General features: G+C 43.8%; 1 protein-coding gene across 5 annotated transcripts in view; it reads left to right on the top strand.

Annotated features, from left to right (window-relative positions):
- The window catches only part of LOC126425087 (kinesin light chain), a 431165-nt gene that overhangs the window by 291323 nt on the left and 121096 nt on the right, over nucleotides 1-18746 (top strand). For all 5 annotated transcript variants that reach the window (XM_050088000.1, XM_050088004.1, XM_050088002.1 and 2 more), the window contains one exon: nucleotides 3933-4176. In XM_050088000.1, coding sequence (XP_049943957.1) covers nucleotides 3933-4176 — 244 coding nt within the window. The remainder of the gene's footprint in view (nucleotides 1-3932; nucleotides 4177-18746) is intronic.

Raw genomic sequence — 18746 nt, 5'->3', positions numbered from 1 at the left:
GCAGGGCGCTACGTGGCGTTACCAACATAAAAACCTAAACAGCCTACTTACAACATCTGAGGTCATCAGTCCCCTAGACTTAGAACTACTTAAACCTAACTAAACTAAGGACATCACACACATCCATGCCCGAGGCAGGATTCGAAGCTGCGACAGTAGCAGCAGCGCGGTTCAGGACTGAAGCGCCTAGAACTGCTCGGCCACAGCGGCCGACTCTGTCGGATGACATTGGTCCCACGTAGTCCCAACAAAGCAGTTTCCACACTGTATTTGGCTTTCAGGCTGTAGTATCTTGACCTTTTATTGCGTAGTTGGACCAGTTTCTTTTTCTATTATTCAGTGTGACGGGAAGATGTATATAGTGTGTGGAAACTGTGCTTTCATAAGCGCTTGTCAACAAATATATAATCATACTTAGTTTTGTGCTGTACAGGGCAGACTTTGAACTACTAAAACTGAACCTTGTCTCAATTTAACGCGTTTGTACCGCGGAGGGACGCGTAGAGTTCCACTTGGAGAACTAGTAAAACAAATTCTTTAACGAACGTTGTAGCGTGGTCACAGCATTCAGAAATCTGAACGTGTTCTACAGTATGACGTGGGCCCAGACTTACATGCCGCACTATCAACGCCTTATCAGAAGCTGAAAGTCTTAATCGCATTGCAGTTTACAGTATTTCGGTTGGTGTCTCTTCAGATGCCAAGCACACGTACTCAAGAGATAACTTATCTGTGGTCATTCAGAGAGCCGCGGCTGTCACCAGGCTTGCCGCAGATACTTCAAATTGGCTCCCCTACTGAGTAATGCCAGGATCAAGTAATTCCTCGTATGGCGCCTATGCTTAGGAGGTACAGACATTTATTGCGTCAATTGAACAAAACTGAAGACAGCAGACGCAGAGCCGTGAGGGTAAATTCAGAAGTTAAAGATGTATACAAAATGACTTCTCACTGTCCACAAAAAGTTAAATGATGTAGAAACACTTAAAGGAGAATGTTTGCAAAGAAACGAATAACTGCAGAACTATCGCTACTCCAGTGTAACCTGTTGAAACTGACAAACGAGAATGTGAAATGATCACGCAGATTTCATGGAGTTAATTAGCTTAAATGCGTACGAAAAATTCCAGTAGTGAATAAAGTGAAATGGCGTCATACGAAACATCATATTTCCACGAAGTTCGACCAGCCAGAATTACTTGCAGATGTTGTCAGTCGGTTTGGCTTACTTTCCATTGTACGTATCCGCCGCATATTAAGAGGAACCAAGAAAATGGTCTTGTCGATGGGGCCGAGAGGAGGTTGAAACATTTAACGTTTTGCTGTCAACGAAAGGAATCTCTGAAGGTGCTCGCGTGTGAAGAAACCGGTAATCGGACAGTGTGCGAGCTGTCACATTTATTCCATACGCTTATATTTTAACTCGTAATCGTGATATTTTAAATGTATCCTACAGATACGACGTTGTTGTTGTTGTTGTTGTTGTTGTTGTTGTTGTCTTCAGTCCTGAGACTGGTTTGATGCAGCTCTCCATGCTACTCTATCCTGTGCAAGCTTCTTCATCTCCCAATACTTACTGCAGCTTACATCCTTCTGAATGTGCTTAGTGTATTCATCTCTTGGCATCCCTCTACGATTCTTACCCTACACGCTGCCCTCCAATGCTAAATTTATGATCCCTTGATGCCTCAGAACATGTCCTACCAACCGATCCCTTCTTCTAGTCAAGTTGTGCCACAAACTCCTCTTCTCCCCAATCCTATTCAATACCTCCTCATTAGTTATGTGATCTACCCATCTAATCTTCAGCATTCTTCTGTAGCACCACATTTCGAAAACTTCTATTCTCTTCTTGTCTAAACTATTTATCATCCATGTTTCACTTCCATACTTGGCTACAGTCCACACAAATACTTTCAGAAACGACTTCCTGACACTTAAATCAATACTCGATGTTAACAAATTTCTCTTCTTCAGAAACGCTTTCCTTGCCATTGCCAGTCTACATTTGATATCCTCTCTACTTCGACCATCGTCAGTTACTTTGCTCCCCAAATAGCAAAACTCCCTTACTGCTTTAAGTGTCTCATTTCCTAATCTAATTCCCTCAGCATCACCCGTCCTAATTAGACTACATTCCATTATCCTCGTTTTGCTTTTGTTGATGTTCATCTTATATCCTCCTTTCAATACACTATTCCGTTCAACTGCTCTTCCAATCCTTTGCTGTCTCTGACAGAATTACAATGTCATCGGCGAATCTCAAAGTTTTTATTTCTTCTCCATGGATTTTAATACCTACTGACGTAAGAGCCTGAAAATCACTGATGGATATCTCTGGTGTGTCAGTATGCATTGTTATTAGCGAGGGAGTTACTTTTTCTTGAAATATGCGAAATTTTCGCTTCCGCATAGTTTTGTTACCTGGGCGCACAAAGCTTTGCACAGTGACAAGACAGTGTGCGTCGACGACGCCAGTACAGCTCCCATTGCTAACTAAAGCACTCGAGACGAATAAGTAAGATGATAGCTTTGTGCAGGCGTTTGGGGACGTGTGACCGCCCGACGTTTTGGCGCGTTAGCACGACGACGACAAGGCTGGTCCGCGAGGCTGCGTTCTGCGAGGCGGTCGCGGCCGTGAGCTCGTCCGTTACGTAAGCGAGCCGTTTCTGACCCTGGCGACTAACGACGCACCCACTGACCCACATGAACACGGCGAAGTTGAAGCGGGCGTCGCCATATGGTGCTGTTGAGGCTGCCAGAACGCTTGTACAGGGGATGGGCAAAATAATGTGAACATCTGTGCTTACAGTGGTTTATTAATAATAGTCTCGACCCCCATCTGCTCGTAATATAGCTGCAAGTCGTCTTGGAATAGTGGCATACAATGATTGTATAGTCTCCAGTAGAATGTTGTGCCACTCTACGATCGGAACCTGTTCTAATTCCTGAAATAGTGACGAGGGAAGCGGAAATCTGCTACGGAGTCTTCGCTCAAATAGCGCCTACAAGGGTTCTGTATGGTTGCTGGCCAGGGAAGAAACTGCAGTTCATTATTCCACGACTGTACTGTCCTGGCTGTGTGAATTGGATGTATTACCGTCCTGAAGTATGGCATTATTGTTGGGAACATCATTTCAATCGTGGGGCGCACCTGGTCATCTAAAATGTTCACAAAATCTGAGAGGAAATCACAAATCCAGTCACACAACCGAGATGATACTCCATATGCAAGCAATTTGATCAATAGTCGTTTGTGAGGAACGATGTCAAAAGCCTTCTGGAAATCTAGAAATATGGAATCGATCTGAGATCCGTTGTCGACAACACTCCTTATTTCATGGGACTAGAGATAGCTGTGTTGCACAAGAACGATATTTTCTAAATCCGTGTTGGTTACGTATCAGTAAGTTATTTTCTTCGACGTGATTCATAACGTTAGATTACAGTATATGCTCCAAAATCCTACTGCAAATTGAGGTCAGTGATATGGATCTGTAACTCAATGGGTTACTCCTATTTCCTGTCTTGAATATTGGTGTGACCTGTGCTACTTTCCAGTCTTTACGAACAGACCTTTTGTCAACTGAGCGGTTGTATATGATGGCTAAGAAAGGCTCTATTGTGTCTGCATACCCTGAGAGGAATCTGATTGCTATACCATCTGGACCAGAAGACTTGCCTTTGATATCTACTTTTCTGTCACTCGTGCTAACAGCTGTTCTGGTTTCGAATTCTGAAATATTTATTTCGTCTTATTTCGCGAAGGAATTGCAGAAAACTATATTTAGTAACTCCGCTTTAGTGGCGCTCTGAGGCGCGACTCAGTGTTAACAACACGGAGCGCTCTTGCACGACTTTTAGTGCGCTTTGCCCGCACTGTGTACAGGTTGTGACTGTGTGCTGATGTGGTGCGTTGTTTGGTGTTGCAGGAAGAAGATTGAGTCGATCGGCAAGATGACGCAGATGACGCAGGAGGAGATCGTGACGAACACGAAGACGGTGGTGCAGGGCCTGGAGGCGCTCAAGAACGAGATCAACTCGATCCTGAACGGGCTGTCGCCGGCGCTGGAGCCGCAGGGGCCGGCCGGCTCGCCGGACCACGCCGGCGCCGAGAAGGCGGGCCTCGTCCGCAAGTTCCTCGACACCATAGAGCTGGGCCTGGGCGAGGCGCAGGTGAGTGCCGCGGGGCAGCTGGCCGGCGCGCCGCGCGCTGCGAGGGCACTCCCAAAGGTAAGGTCTCCCGTGTTTTAATAAATACACTACTGGCCATTAAAATTGCTACATCAAGAACAAATGCAGATGATAAGCGGGTATTCATCGGACAGATATATTATACTAGAACTGACATGTGATCACATTTTCACGCAATTTGGGTGCATAGATACTGAGAAATCAGTACCCAGAACAACCACCTCTGGCCGTAATAACGGCCTTGAAACGCCTGGGCATTGAGTCGAACAGAGCTTGGATGGCGTGTACAGGTACAGCTGCAAATGCAGCTTCAACACGATACCACAGTTCATCAAGAGTAGTGACTGGCGTATTGTGACGAGCCAGTTGCTCGGCCACCATTGACCAGGCGTTTTCAATTGGTGAGAGATCTGGAGAATGTGCTCCCCAGGGCGGTAGTCGAACATTCTATATACCCAGGAAGGCCCGTACAGGACCTGCAACATGCGGTCGTGCATTATCCTGCTGAAATGTAGGGTTTCGCAGGGATCGAATGAAGGTTAGACCCACGGGTCGTAACACATCTGAAATGTAACGTCCACTGTTCAAAGTGCCGTCAATGCGAACAAGAGGTGACAGACGTGTAGCCAATGGCACCCCATACCGTCACGCCGGGTGATACGCCAGTATGGCGATGACGGATACACGCTTCCAATGTGCGTTCGCCGCGATGTCGCCAAACACAGATGTGACCATCGTGAGGCTGTAAACAGAACGTGGATTCATCCGAAAAAATGACGTTTTGCCATTCGTGCACCAAGGTTCTTCGTCGAGTACACCATCGCAGGCGCTCCTGTCTGTGATGCAGCGTCGAGGGTAGCCGCAGTCACGCTCTCCGAGCTGATAGTCCATGCTGCTGCAAACGTCGTCTAACTGTTCGTGCAGATGGTTGTTGTCTTGCAAACTTCCCCACCTGTTGACTCAGGGATCGAGACGTGGCTGTACGATCCGTTACAGCCGTGCGGATAAGATGCCTATCATCTCGACTGCTAGTGATACGAGGCCGTTGCGATCCAGCACGGCGTTCCGTATTACCCTCCGGAACCCACCGATTCCATATTCTGCTAATAGTCATTGGATCTCGACCAACGCGAGCAGCAATGTCGCGATAAAATAAACCGCTATCGCGATAGGCTACAATTCGACCTTTATCAAAGTCGAAAACGTGATGGTACGCATTTCTCCTCCTTACACGAGGTGTCACAACAACGTTTCACCAGGCAACGCCGTTCAACTGCTGTTTGTGTATGAGAAATCGGTTGGAATCCTTCCTCATGTCAGCACGTTGTAGGTGTCGCCACCGCCGTCAACCTTGTATGAATGCTCTGAAAAGCTAATCATTTGCATATCACAGCATCATCTTCCTGTCGGTTAAATTTCGTGTCTGTAGCACGTCATCTTCGTGGTGTAGCAATTTTAATGGCTAGTAGTCTAAATACATTGACCTGTTTATTTCTACTATGGTTTACATCGGTTTACAGCTTGACGATTTAGCTATTTTTTCACATAATCACTATTTCTGTCGATGCATTTTTGTAGATGCTGTGGCAGTTTTTGTATGCCCATGTCATACCAGCTCGCCGCCATGCTGTTTAGGAAGTTATGAACCCCTTCTTTCACCTCGTCGTCGGAGCCGAATCGCTGGGACCACAATTAACGCTGGCAGGTACTGTGAGACTCAGAAAAAACTCATACGGGCAATTCAGAAACGGAGAAGAGGGATGTTGAGCAAGGGCGTACACATTCTCCGTGACAACGCTCGCCCACACATCGCCCGGCAAACCGTTGCTCTCCTGCAACAGTTTCAGTGGAACATAATCACCCACCCACCCAACCGCCCACCCACCCTATAGTCCTAACTTGGTGCCCAGTTAGTGTCACCTGTTCCCTAGGTTAAAAGAACGTTTGGCCGGAAAGCGATTCAGCTCCGACGACAAGGTGGAAGAAGAGGAACTTTCTGAACAGCATTGCGGCGTGGTGGTATGACGTGGGCATACAAAAACTGCCACAGTCTACAGAAATACATCTATAGAGATGGTGATTATCGAAAAATAGCTAAATGTTCAAGCTGTAAACTGATGTAAACCATTATAGAAATAAGCAGGTCTATGTACTTACAAAAAAATAGATCTTACTTTTGGGCTTACCCTCGTATATATTTTTAAATGTGCTGCAGTAAGGTGCTGTATATTTTTAAATGTTCTACACGACGGTCTGTTTCGGCTTGTTGCCACTATCTGGTAAGATTATCTATACGTAAGTCGTGGGTGTTTTACTTTTGCAGTGATATTGGTACTTAAGTTTAGTTGGAAGTGACGACCATATTGCATTTAAAGTCAATTTTTTGTCATGTCGTTGTAACTATATTACTTTTTGTCTTTACGAAACGTGAAAATACGATTTTGTGTGACATTTTGATAGATCTTTCTTTATTACGATGCAATAAGTGTATGCTTAAAAAGTACATACAGCTTACCAGAGATGTTAAACTTCGGTGTTCTTTTTCCCTTAACATTTTATCTATGGTCTGTGTAAGTTTTGTTTAGAATATGACTATTTCTTTTCGTATTCTGTTATATCAATAACGTTTTCAGAATAGTATTTATGTTTAAAATCCGGTGTGTTCGGTTAGAATTTCGTGTGGATATTTCCTTCTATGAAAATAAAATTTCAGTTTTCCGAGAATGGTCGCAGTAAGTCCTTTCGGTATTTTGTGTAATATTTCTAACGCACTTTCCATTTTCTCGGTTTCGTGGTGTGGAGTTTTCGGATGTGAATGGAATCTTGACGGATTACTGCGTTAGAAATATTTTGCAAGAACATTCTCGAAGAACTGGAAATTGATATTCATATAAGGAAATGTCCACACGAAATTCTTAATGAACATACAGATTTTAAACATAAATACTACATTGAAAATTTTGACATGATAAAATAAGAAAAAGTCGTATTCTAAACAAACCCATACATACTACAGATATAATTTAAGTAAGATCAGGACAATGAAATGTAACATCTCTGGCAAGCTGTTCATACTTTGTAAACAGATAGCATCGTAGTAAAGAACTGTAAAAATATCAGAAAAAACGTGTTTATTTTTTGTATCTACAAAAAATGTTATACTAACGAAGACATGGCAGAAAAAGTTTACTGTAGATGCAATGTAGTCGTCACTTCCAACTATACGTAAGTACCAATGCAGTTGTACACACAAAACAGCCACAGTTCATGTATAGATAATCTTATTAATATTATTTTTGCAGGTCGCTTTATGGCAATAAGCCGAAACAGGCTTGTCTACTAGAATACTAAAATAAAAAACTATATTACCTTTTTTGCAGCTGGTTTTGGAGCATGGGTTTTCAATGTGTCATGTTCTGACGTATAAAAGGCTGCGTGCCAAACAGAACGTAAATATCTGTACAGTGATAGCCATTCCTGATATAAGGCGTATTCAGTGACTAACGTCCAGGGTCACTATTTAACTGAATGAAGTTCCACGCATACAGAGCAGTCAGCCGACTCTTCCGGAAATTACTGCAGTCTTTGGGCGATTTCGTAGTTTTTTGCCAGTCGGTTAGAGCAGATCGCAATGGCCGAGGCAATTGTAAATTCCGCAATTTTTGAAGTGCGCAGTGTGATCAGATTTTTGCTTGCAGAGGAATTTTCAGCTTCTGAAATCGCTCGCGAGTTAAGTTTAATGTATGGACCTGAAATAATGAGTGACAAGTTCGAAAATAATGTGGAGAATTTCAGAATGGCTGTACAAATGTTCACGATGAACAGCGGAGTGGCAGGGCCAGTATTTGGACAGATGACAGATCGATGGAGTGGACCAAAAAGTTCCAAGTGATGACGATGGACGATTAATGTCTGGCTAATGAATTCCAGAATGTTGCTCGAACCACCGTTTACACGATTGTGTGCGAGGTGGGTTCCAAAAATGATCACTGGTCAGAACGAAGAATGCGTAGTGCACCATAGTGATCGGAGCGCAATAGACAAGGAAAAGATAAATCGTTTTCCCTCATTGTTGCGAATGACGAGACGTGTCTGTCGCACACGAACGCAGAATCGAAACAGCTGTCTAAGCAGTGCCGCCATTAAAGTTAACCCACACCAAGAGAGTACAAGTAATCTCCGTTCTCGAAACGGAAATGATGGCTGCCGTTTTCTGGGACAAACAGGGCGTCCTTTTGATTTATTTAATGGGCCGTGGGTCAAAAACTACAGCTGACGTATGCCGTGGAACGCTATCCAGATTGAGACCACTTGCAATCCAAAATAGACGCCACGTGAAACTGTCGTCTGGCATAGTCCTTCACAATGCTCGTCCTGACACACTGCCAAAACCGAAAAGATTAAATATTTTCATTGGGAACTTTTTGACCACCCAGATGAAATGGGATATATGGTACTGCGTGAAGAGTTTGACAGCAGTGAAAGACCTGAGTCGAAACAAAGCCCCGGGAGTAGATACCATGCCATTAGAACTACTGACGGCCTTGGGAGAGCCAGTCCTGACAAAACTCTACCATCTGGTGAGAAATGTGTAGGAGACAGGCGAAGTATCCTCAGACTTCAAGAAGAATATAATAATTCCAATCTCAAAGAAAGCAGGTGTTGACAGATATGAAAATTACCGAACAATCAGTTTAATAAGTCGAATTCTTTACAGACGAATGGAAAACTGGTAGAAGCCGACCTCGGGGAAGATCAGTTTGGATTCCGCAGAAATGTTGGAACACGTGAGGCAATACTGACCTTACGACTTATCTTAGAAGCTAGATTAAGGAAAGGCAAACCTACCTTTCTAGCATTTGTAGACTTAGAGACAGCTTTTGACAATGTTGATTGGAATACTCTTTCAAATTCTGAAGGTGGCAAGCTAAAATACAGGGAGCGAAAGGCTATTTACAGTTTGTACAGGAACCAGATGGCAGTTATAAGAGTCGAGGGGTATGAAAGGGAAGCAGTGGTTGAGAAGGGAGTGAGACAGGGTTGTAGCCTCTCCCCGATGTTATTAAAAAATGGTTCAAATGGCTCTGAGCACTATGGGACTCAACTGCTGAGGTCATTAGTCCCCTAGAACTTAGAACTAGTTAAACCTAACTAACCTAAGGACATCACAAACATCCATGCCCGAGGCAGGATTCGAACCTGCGACCGTAGCGGTCTTGCGGTTCCAGACTGCAGCGCCTTTAACCGCACGGCCACTTCGGCCGGCCGATGTTATTCAATCTGTATATTGAGCAAGCAGTGAAGGAAAGAAAAGAAAAGAAAAATTCGGAGTAGGTATTAAAATCCGTGGAGAAGAAATAAAAACTATGAGGTTCGCCGATGAGATTGTAATTTTGTCAGAGACAGCAAAGGACTTGGAAGAGCAGTTGAATGGAATGGACAGTGTCTTGAAAGGAGCATACAAGATGAACATCAACAAAAGCAAAACGAGGATAATTAAGTCGGGTGATGCTGAGGGAATTGGATTAGGAAATGAGACACTTAAAGTAGTAAAGAAGGTTTGCTATTTGGGAAGCAAAATAACTTATGATGGTCGAAGTAGAGAGGATATAAAATGTAGACTGGCAATGGCAAGGAAAGCGTTTCTGAAGAAGAGAAATTTGTTAACATCGAGTATAGATTTGAGTGTCAGCAAGTAGTTTCTGAAAGTATTTGTATGGAGTGTAGACATGTATGGAAGTGAAACATGGACGATAAATAGTTTGGACAAGGAGAGAGTAGAAGCTTTCGAAATGTGGTGCTACAGAAGAATGTTGAATATTAGATGGGTAGATCACATAACTAATGAGGAGGTATTGAATAGGATTGGGGGAGAAGTTCGTGGCACAACTTGACTAGAAGAAGGGACTGGTTGGTAGGACATGTTCTGAGGCATCAAGGGATCACAAATGTAGCATTGGAGGGCAGCGTGGAGGGTAAAAATCGTAGAGGGAGACCAAGAGATGAATACACTAAGCAGATTCAGAAGGATGTAGGCTGCAGTAGGTACTGGGAGATGAAGAGCCTTCCATAGGATATAGTAGCATGGAGAGCTGCATCAAACCAGTCTCAGGACTGAAGACCACAACAACAACAAAAGCATGTGATAATGTCTTTGATCAAATCTTTGTCAAAGAAATATGGTAGTGTAATACCGGTGGCTTTGAGGAGTGGAGCTGCAGACGCGCCGCAGGATGTGTGGTTTGGTGGAGGGCGGGCAGCGATCGGCTTTGTTCCGGCGGCCACAGGTGGCTGCCCGTATTGAGCGCTGTGCAGGCACCCCACCGATGAGTCACCCTGCCGCCTGCCGCCAGCCGCCAGCACGCTGCTATAGGCCTCACAGGGGGCCGGCCGAGACAACTGTCACGAAATGCGGTCGTGGGCGAGGCGAGCGCCGTTGTAAGGAAATGAGCGAACACTGCCGTTTGACGTCGTCAATCCCTGGCGGAGTACGTGTTTTCTAAAGCCGTCCTCTCAACGGCACGGTAACACGAGGAGCTGGCGACATTACAGAGAGGAATGCCACTTTTTGCCTCTTAGGGAAGAACGTGCCGTGCTGTTACGTCACAAGCAGAACACAGCAGCCGTCATGTTGTACAGTGTTAAACAGCGTATTTGATGGGTTTACTTTCTCACAGGGTACGTGGCACAAATAAAAGCTGTTTTAAAGTATCAGCTAATTAAGAATCTCTCCTATACGTGTCGGTTTGCTTGGTATCAGTTATAATATGCCAGGACATTACATACCGGTAGGTACTGGGTTCCTGAGATAACGCTTTTACTGTTATAGCTTGAGTAGTTTACGGTTTCCATTCTACGGCACAATGATCTCTCAAAAGCGCGTCTTTTTGGTACATTATTCATATTAAATATCAAATAATGACATTTTTAGGTAGTCTTCAGACGTTGTATGCCACGTACTGAGGACTGGTTGCTATGTCGAAAGCGTGGCACAGTTGATAGCGTCGTGAGCTGTGATGATGGTTTCGTTTGTGGCGCGTTCATCAGCGCCCGTAAAAAGTCCAAATTTTTACGCAGTCCAATTTTTTCACAGTCCGATCTAGCCACTGTCACGGATGATGATGATGATGATGATGATGATGATGATGATGATGATGATGATGATAAACCCAGTCCCCGGGCAGAGAAAATACTCAACCCGACCAGGACTCGAACACGGGACCCCGTGAACTGCAAAGACGACGATAGTAGGTTCGCGTCCACTTCTTTCCAAAAAAATTTCGCTCTTAGTTTTCTGCAAGATTCTGGGTATGTCATATTCATTTAATAGAAGACCTCAAAGGTTGTCATTTATTGTGTATGACGAATTTGTTTCAAAGGCCAACGACTGGCATGTTTCCCCAACATCCAGAAATGACGTCAGTCTGCCCGAAAGTAAACACAAGCAACAGACTGGAAGTATGTACTGTTGTCAAATGCGTCATTGCAAAACTCATAACAACTATTTCTTTTCCCGAAAATGGCAACGAATTAAATTCTGAAAAATGCAAGTGGGAGATTAGCTCATGTGTAAACATTACGTATAGAGGGATGAAAACACACACAAAAGATATAAGACGAGGAAAAAAGATGAAAAATTTTGACGCTTCAAACATGTTTAACCGTCAGTTGCATCAGCACAATAGTACATTACAAGCTAAGCGCGTTGCATGACATCAGGAGTCTCCCCAAGACTCCACAGTAACGTGACGTAACGCTAGACGGCAGTCGTTTCCACGAGAACGAAGCGTGAACAGACAGAGCCCACAGAGTGAGTTGCGCGGTCGTTCAGGACGCGTGTTACCCGACTTGGAAAGCGCTATGCGTGTAGATTACGGTTCACCGTGGAAGGAACGCGTGGCAATGCCACGAGGACCTTGTGGAAGCCGTAGCCTGTTTGGAGAGACTCTTAAAGAAGTCACAGGCCGCCTCCCTGGCCCGTTCCATTGTGTACTGTTGCAATTCATAGTAAAACACGTTTGAAACGACAAAATGTTTCTTCTCGTGGGTCATCCATCTCTCTACATGTAATGTTTACATGTGAACTAACCTTCCACCTGCATATTTCAGATTTTTTTAAAATTCGTCAGCATTTTCGAGTCAGTTGCCATGACTTCTGTAATGGCCCTCGTATATAATCTGCGTTTACGGACTAGCTCGTGTTTATATCATGGCGGTAAATATTTCCCATAATGATGGTGAGCAGCTTCGAATAAATCTCCTTACATTCGATTGAAATTAAGAAACGAATGTAGTAGATTTCTCAACTGTATGTGAGAAAGTACGTCATTCCAGTGTTGATAGTCAATAGAACATCGAGAATAAGGATGTTACGCATGCGCAAACTGACATTACACTGTACCTGAACTATATTCAATTTAAAACCGAAAATGGAATGAAGATGCAGATGAGAGAACGAATAACATCTGCTACTAACTATGTATTTGAGACAATTGTACATTATTACGTAATGTTCCACTACCAGCAATTCGTTGTTAGTCATTGACCAGTCCAGAATCTTCTTGGCGATTTTCTTCGCTCTTCTTCGACAACAGCTAACAGGGTTATGGTAGATATACGGGGTACGGGGTGTTCAAAAAGTCTCTCCGCTTCAAGTGGACTCTCCAAACATTCCACTGTTTCGTTTATCTCAGCCAGCGTCAGTAGTATCGTTGGTGTGTGTCGTTACGTGTTGACGTAAACATTTTAGTTCCTTTGTTCGCTTGTTTCGTTTTTGTCGCTGTTAAAATGGTAACCATTGAAGAACGTGTGTTTTTAGTCGAACAAGTGTTTAAAGCTGGCGGTAAATAGACAGTTTCAGTTCGTTAAACACTTAATTCTTTATTCCCGGAGACAACACTACCACATCGCGATACTGTGCGAGATTTAACAAATTTCGAAGTACGGGCTCAGTGACAGATGCACCGAGAAGTGGTCGTCCTAGCGTTTTGTCAGAGGATAAACTTCTCGATATTTCCGATAAAATGTCCAGGAGTCCGAACAAGTCAGTAAGAAAACTCGCCCAGGAAAAATCGATATTAGTGTCGGAACGGCGCACACAGCTGTGAGGAAGAAATTAGAACTTTTCCCATACAAAGTGACAGTCGTGCAAGAACTGAAAAATACTGAACATGGCAAGAGACTCCATTATTGCCAATGGTTCAAAAATTTCGTTCAGCAAAATGAAAGGGATATTCTTAAAGAAACGTTTTTCACTGATGAGACGTTGTTTCATTTATGCGGGCTCATGAATTCTCAAAATTCTTATATGTGGAGTACTGCAAATCCATTGTGTATTCATGAGGAGCCACTTCATTCTGTGGAAATAGAAGTTTGGATTGCAATTTCTAGACGTCGGATTGTGGGTCCCATATTTTGCAACGAAACTTGCAACGATACTGCAGTGATATTCTGTACCCATTCATAGGAGAACTTGGTTTAAGTGAAATACTGAAAGGTTATTTTCAACAAGATGGTGCAACTGCGCATATAGCTCGCGTTTCAATGTCACTGCTTGCTGATGTTTTTGGTGATCGCATAATTTCACAGGGACTATGGCCTCCACGATCGCCTGACCTAACCACCTGACTTTTTCTTCTGGGGTGCAGAGAAAGCAACTGTCTATAAAGACCGTCAAAAATCCATTGATGAATTGAAAACTGCAATATCCACTTTCACTGCTTCTGTTACAGAAGAAATGTTACATCTTGTGTTTGGAAACCTGATTAGACGAATTGTGTATTCAACAACAGGGGGGACACTTTCAACATTTAATGTGAAAATTTGCAAGTAAAATGAATATTCTGTAAATTAATAACTTGTATCTCACTGAGTTTCATTTCGGTGTATACACTGCGGCATACGGCACGCGCGGCTAACAAATCATACGGCACTGCGGAGAGACTTTGAACGTCCACGTCAATGTTGGGCACCTCGTCCCATGTGAGGAATGCTTAAGGAACCATTCCAGCAATTGCTGTAATACATTTACGGAAACTGCAGTTCGTTGAAAGAATCGTATGGAAGTGTAATGCATCCGCGCCGGGGGTCCCTGCTACATTCTCGTCCAACCGATTCCCGTTTACGAAAGGTAGCCATGAAGTTTAAATTACTATGTCGGAAAAAAGAAAAAGTAACCTGCGACCATGACACACCTCAGTGTGACATTTCTCCCCAGTGGTGAATGTTCTGGCGGAGACCTTGGGCGTAGAAGTCAGAATTATGACTGTTAACGAAACGTTCTCGCTCGGAAAAAGTCACTTCGTAGTCATTCCGGAAATTAAATTGTGCCTTCATCCGAAGGAGAAAGTAGTCACTGAATGATATCGCAAGCAGCAGAAAGTGTTAATGTGACCTGTGCACAAGTGAGTTAGCTGGGGCGTTGTCGTGGAGCATACACGGGTTCCGGCGCCCGCTTCGTCTTGACAGTTTTGTGTGGCCTCTTGAGCAGATAGAGGTGGTGTCGTCCTGTGACGGCCTGCGTAATCTACTGACATCACAATGTCTTGGGTCGTAGTGACATGCCCAGCACTCGTCCGTGGTGATTAGCTGGTTTGAGTTCTTGAGTGCTGTTAGTGTTTGGGATCCCCATAGAACATAAGACCGCATTAAAGAAAGACAGCGAAGCAAATCAGCGGCGTGCTGCTGGATTTGCTACCGATAGGCTCGATCAGCATGCAAGAATTACGGAGGTGCTTCGTGAACTCAAATGGGAATCCCTGGAGGGAAGACGATCATTTCGCAAGCCACTGTTGTGGAAATTAAGAGAACCGGTGTTTTGTTGCCGAATGCAGATCGGTTGTACTGCCGCCAACTTACATTTCGTGTAAGGTCCACGAAGACAAGACAAACTTGTAGACAGTAGTTTGTCCCTCACTCAGTTTGCGAGTGTAACAAGATGCAGTTACTAGTGCGGTACGTGGTACCGTCTGCCATGTACCTTGCGGTGCCTTGGGGAGTGTGTATATATATATATAGACAACATACAAAGGAATCAACTGGATTTGGTGCCTCTATTCGGGAAGCTTCCTGAAAGGGTGTTACCAGCCGCAGAACCTAGAAGGCAGCGAAATATTTTGTCGTATTTAAAAATAGTATAAGATGTTAAACTTACCCGTGACTAACTTTTTTTTTTTTTCGCCACCGCCTCAATTCAGATTCGTCCGTAGTCAAGCACCAGGGCGACACAGTCACCTGACTTTATTTGGGAGACATTGTGGCACTTCTCAGCAAATTGCTTAGGGAAGTTACACCGGAAACACAACAAAGCAAAAAAGACCTAGAAAACATTGTGAAAGGTTTAGGCGTAGAGCAAACGATACAGAAAATACGAAAGGACCGCTAAACCCTAGACATTCCTTAAAGTTAATCTGTAACTTCACGTTAGCTAATAATAACCTGAATAACTCCTACAGTTATTTTAGGCAGACCAAAATTATTTCTAATGTTGCTATATTCAGTAATTTTGTGATTTAATGAGTGTAAGTGGTCAAGAAAGGGATTACTTAAAACATGGTCTTGCAAAATCTTAAAGAAATGGTTTGTGCATCTGATTGCAAATAGTAGTGGGAGCTTTTTCAGATAAGGTTACCAGGGTAAAAGATGTGGCTAGCAGAAGATTGCGCCAAATATCACCTCTGCCTCACTAAAATAACTTGTACAGTGAGAACGCAAAAAGGTTTCTCAGTGAAACTGAAGCACTTTTCTTGACTCTGGTTTCGCTGTTTCGAGGAAAAGCGGAGCTCCGACCTTAGTTCGAATTGACAACAAATTTTTGACATGATTAGAGACGCTGCAGAAATCCGAAATTAACGTATGCTTTAGAATTTTCCTAGTTCGTAATAGCAAATACACTTAAAATTAGAGAGTTGGTAAGACTTAAATATTGACAAAATTGCAAAAGCGTAATTTGTGAAGCTTATACATAGCAAATGTAAAGGGATACGTAACTTTCAAAAGGTACATGGCTGGTGCATGTATAATCATCGGCATAAACTACTTACCTACGTTCAGTAGTTAGAGGTATAACGTCAGGAGTGTTACCCACGGTTGCACCGCGTGTAGTGATGATTATCGTACGTGCAGGAAGGTCAGCTGCCCTCGCTTGTTCGCTTGTTCGGGTAAATATAGCTTGTGATGCGGTCCTGTCATCTTTCTGGGGTTTTTTCTTGTGTGGGATACTCACAGTTTTCGGAGTTAAGAAAAGTTTACTCGAGTTGATCTGTTGATGTCCCCAAATCGGTTTTTTTGATGGGACTTCTTTATGGTTAAAACCGTTTTGGCCCTTTCGGCAATTAAATATTTCTTACTTCATTATTAGTACACTTCTTTTCGATTTCGGCGTGTGGCCGTTTGTTGTTGCAGGTGGGAGCTTCAGTCCGAAGATCGGTTTTGTGCAGCTCTCCGCCCCTTCTTTTAGTCAAGTTGGGCATAAATTTCTTCTATCTCGGTTTCTGTGTAGTACTTCATTAACTACTCCATCTTTCCATCTGATTTCCAGTGCTGTTCTGCAGCAACATAAAGCTTCTGCTATCTTCTTGCCTATGTTGCTTATGATGTACATTTTACCCCTGTATATAAGGCAACAATCCACATACATAGCTTAAGCAAGGACTTCATAACAGTTATAATTTAATAATTTTTTCATAATGTGGGGACAGTCATAATATATTTCTTTAAAGTCAGTATCGCCATTAGACTGTTTTTTATGACAGTGTCTAATAGTGTATTTTAAATACGACAGTATGCCATCTTAGGTACTGTATAACACTTGATAATGGCACTTTGAAGCCGAAATCATGATCGTGTAAATGTAACACTGCAAATAAGAAACAGTCTAATGGCGGTACTGACTTTAAAGAGAGAGTTATAATAGATGTTAGCGTACTTATGTTTTTCAGAAAAGCTTTCCGTGCCGTTGCGTGTCTCCATTTGGTATCCGGTCTACCTACACTGCCCTAATAGCAAAAATCGTCTACGCCTGTAAATGCCTAATTTCCTAATATAGTTTTCCATTAGCTAGCGTTCGAAAAATCAGAGCTCTTTCTCTACACTCCATAGCCTTTCGAACAACGCGGGAGTATGAACAAACTGTAAACATAACGAGTCTCCCCCAACCCTTCCGCCCCCACGCCGCCCCTGCACCTCACTGCTAGCTTTTGTTGGCCTGTGCTCACTCTCTTATCTAGTGTGCGAGTTTGGGTCGTAATTTTGAACTTCGTGATCCGGTCGGAGCTCTCTCTCTTGCGTGGGTTTATAGCCGGGAAGTAGCAGTCGCTTTCGGACCTCCCTGCTGCCACAGATTAAAATGCTGGTCAGAAACAATGGAGGCTCCTTCGGCGCATTGCTGTCGGCGTGCCAGCTCTACTCTCGCTAGTCTGCTGTGTGACGTCGTGTACGGTCCGGGCTACGGCCGATGCACTCGGCAGTGTGCCCACGGGTAGGCAGCTCTATTCATAGTGCGTGTTGGGCCTTGATAAACGGCCTGTCTTATACAGAGGGCAGGGGGCAGGGGGAAGGGGTAGGGGGCGCTGGCAAGAATGCGGCAGCGATTGGTGCATCGCGGTGTGTTCTGTACCTCTGTCAAAATAACAAAGTGATTGAGGCATCTAACACGGCGGAGGATGTCCGAGCTCATAATGTGCCTACGGCAGCAGCGGCTGAGTGTTTCCGTTTTTCTTTTGCACTCACAAGTATTAGGCCTTCGCCTGTTACATACGCCATCTCTTACTTAGCCTCCCCAGACTTGGTCGGCACTCATTGTGACCACCTGCCAAAAGCTTGAATAACCACCTTCTGCAGCGCCGACGTGCAGCAAGTGTGAAACACACAGGGAGGAGGAGCCATGTATAACGGATCTTTTACGTTGGGATAAATTTATTTTATTTTTTGTTATATGTTTTCGTTAAATGGCTGAATAAATTGTAATTAGAAATAATTTAATTATGCAGAGTAGAGAAGATAGTCAGAGAGATGTTCATCTACATCTACATCTACATCTATACTCCGCGAGCCACCTTACGGTGTGTGGCGGAGGGTACTTATTGTACCACTATCTGATCCCCCCTTCCCTGTTCCATTCACGAATTGTGCGTGGGAAGAACGACTGCTTGTAAGTCTCCGTATTTGCTCTAATTTCTCGGATCTTTTCGTTGTGATCATTACGCGAGATATATGTGGGCGGTAGTAATATGTTGCCCATCTCTTCCCGGAATGTGCTCTCTCGTAATTTCGATAATAAACCTGTCCGTATTGCGTAACGCCTTTCTTGAAGTGTCCGCCACTGGAGCTTGTTCAGCATCTCCGTAACGCTCTCGCGCTGACTAAATGTCCCCATGACGAATCGCGCTGCTTTTCGCTGGATCATGTCTATCTCTTCTATTAACCCAACCTGGTAAGGGTCCCATACTGATGAGCAATACTCAAGAATCGGACGAACAAGCGTTTTGTAAGCTACTTCTTTCGTCGATGAGTCACATTTTCTTAGAATTCTTCCTATGAATCTCAACCTGGCG

The sequence above is a fragment of the Schistocerca serialis genome, chromosome 10, assembly GCF_023864345.2.
Source record: "Schistocerca serialis cubense isolate TAMUIC-IGC-003099 chromosome 10, iqSchSeri2.2, whole genome shotgun sequence".
In the NCBI taxonomy this organism is placed as follows: Eukaryota; Metazoa; Arthropoda; class Insecta; order Orthoptera; family Acrididae; genus Schistocerca; species Schistocerca serialis.
This window is presented reverse-complemented; position numbering and strand designations above follow the sequence as displayed.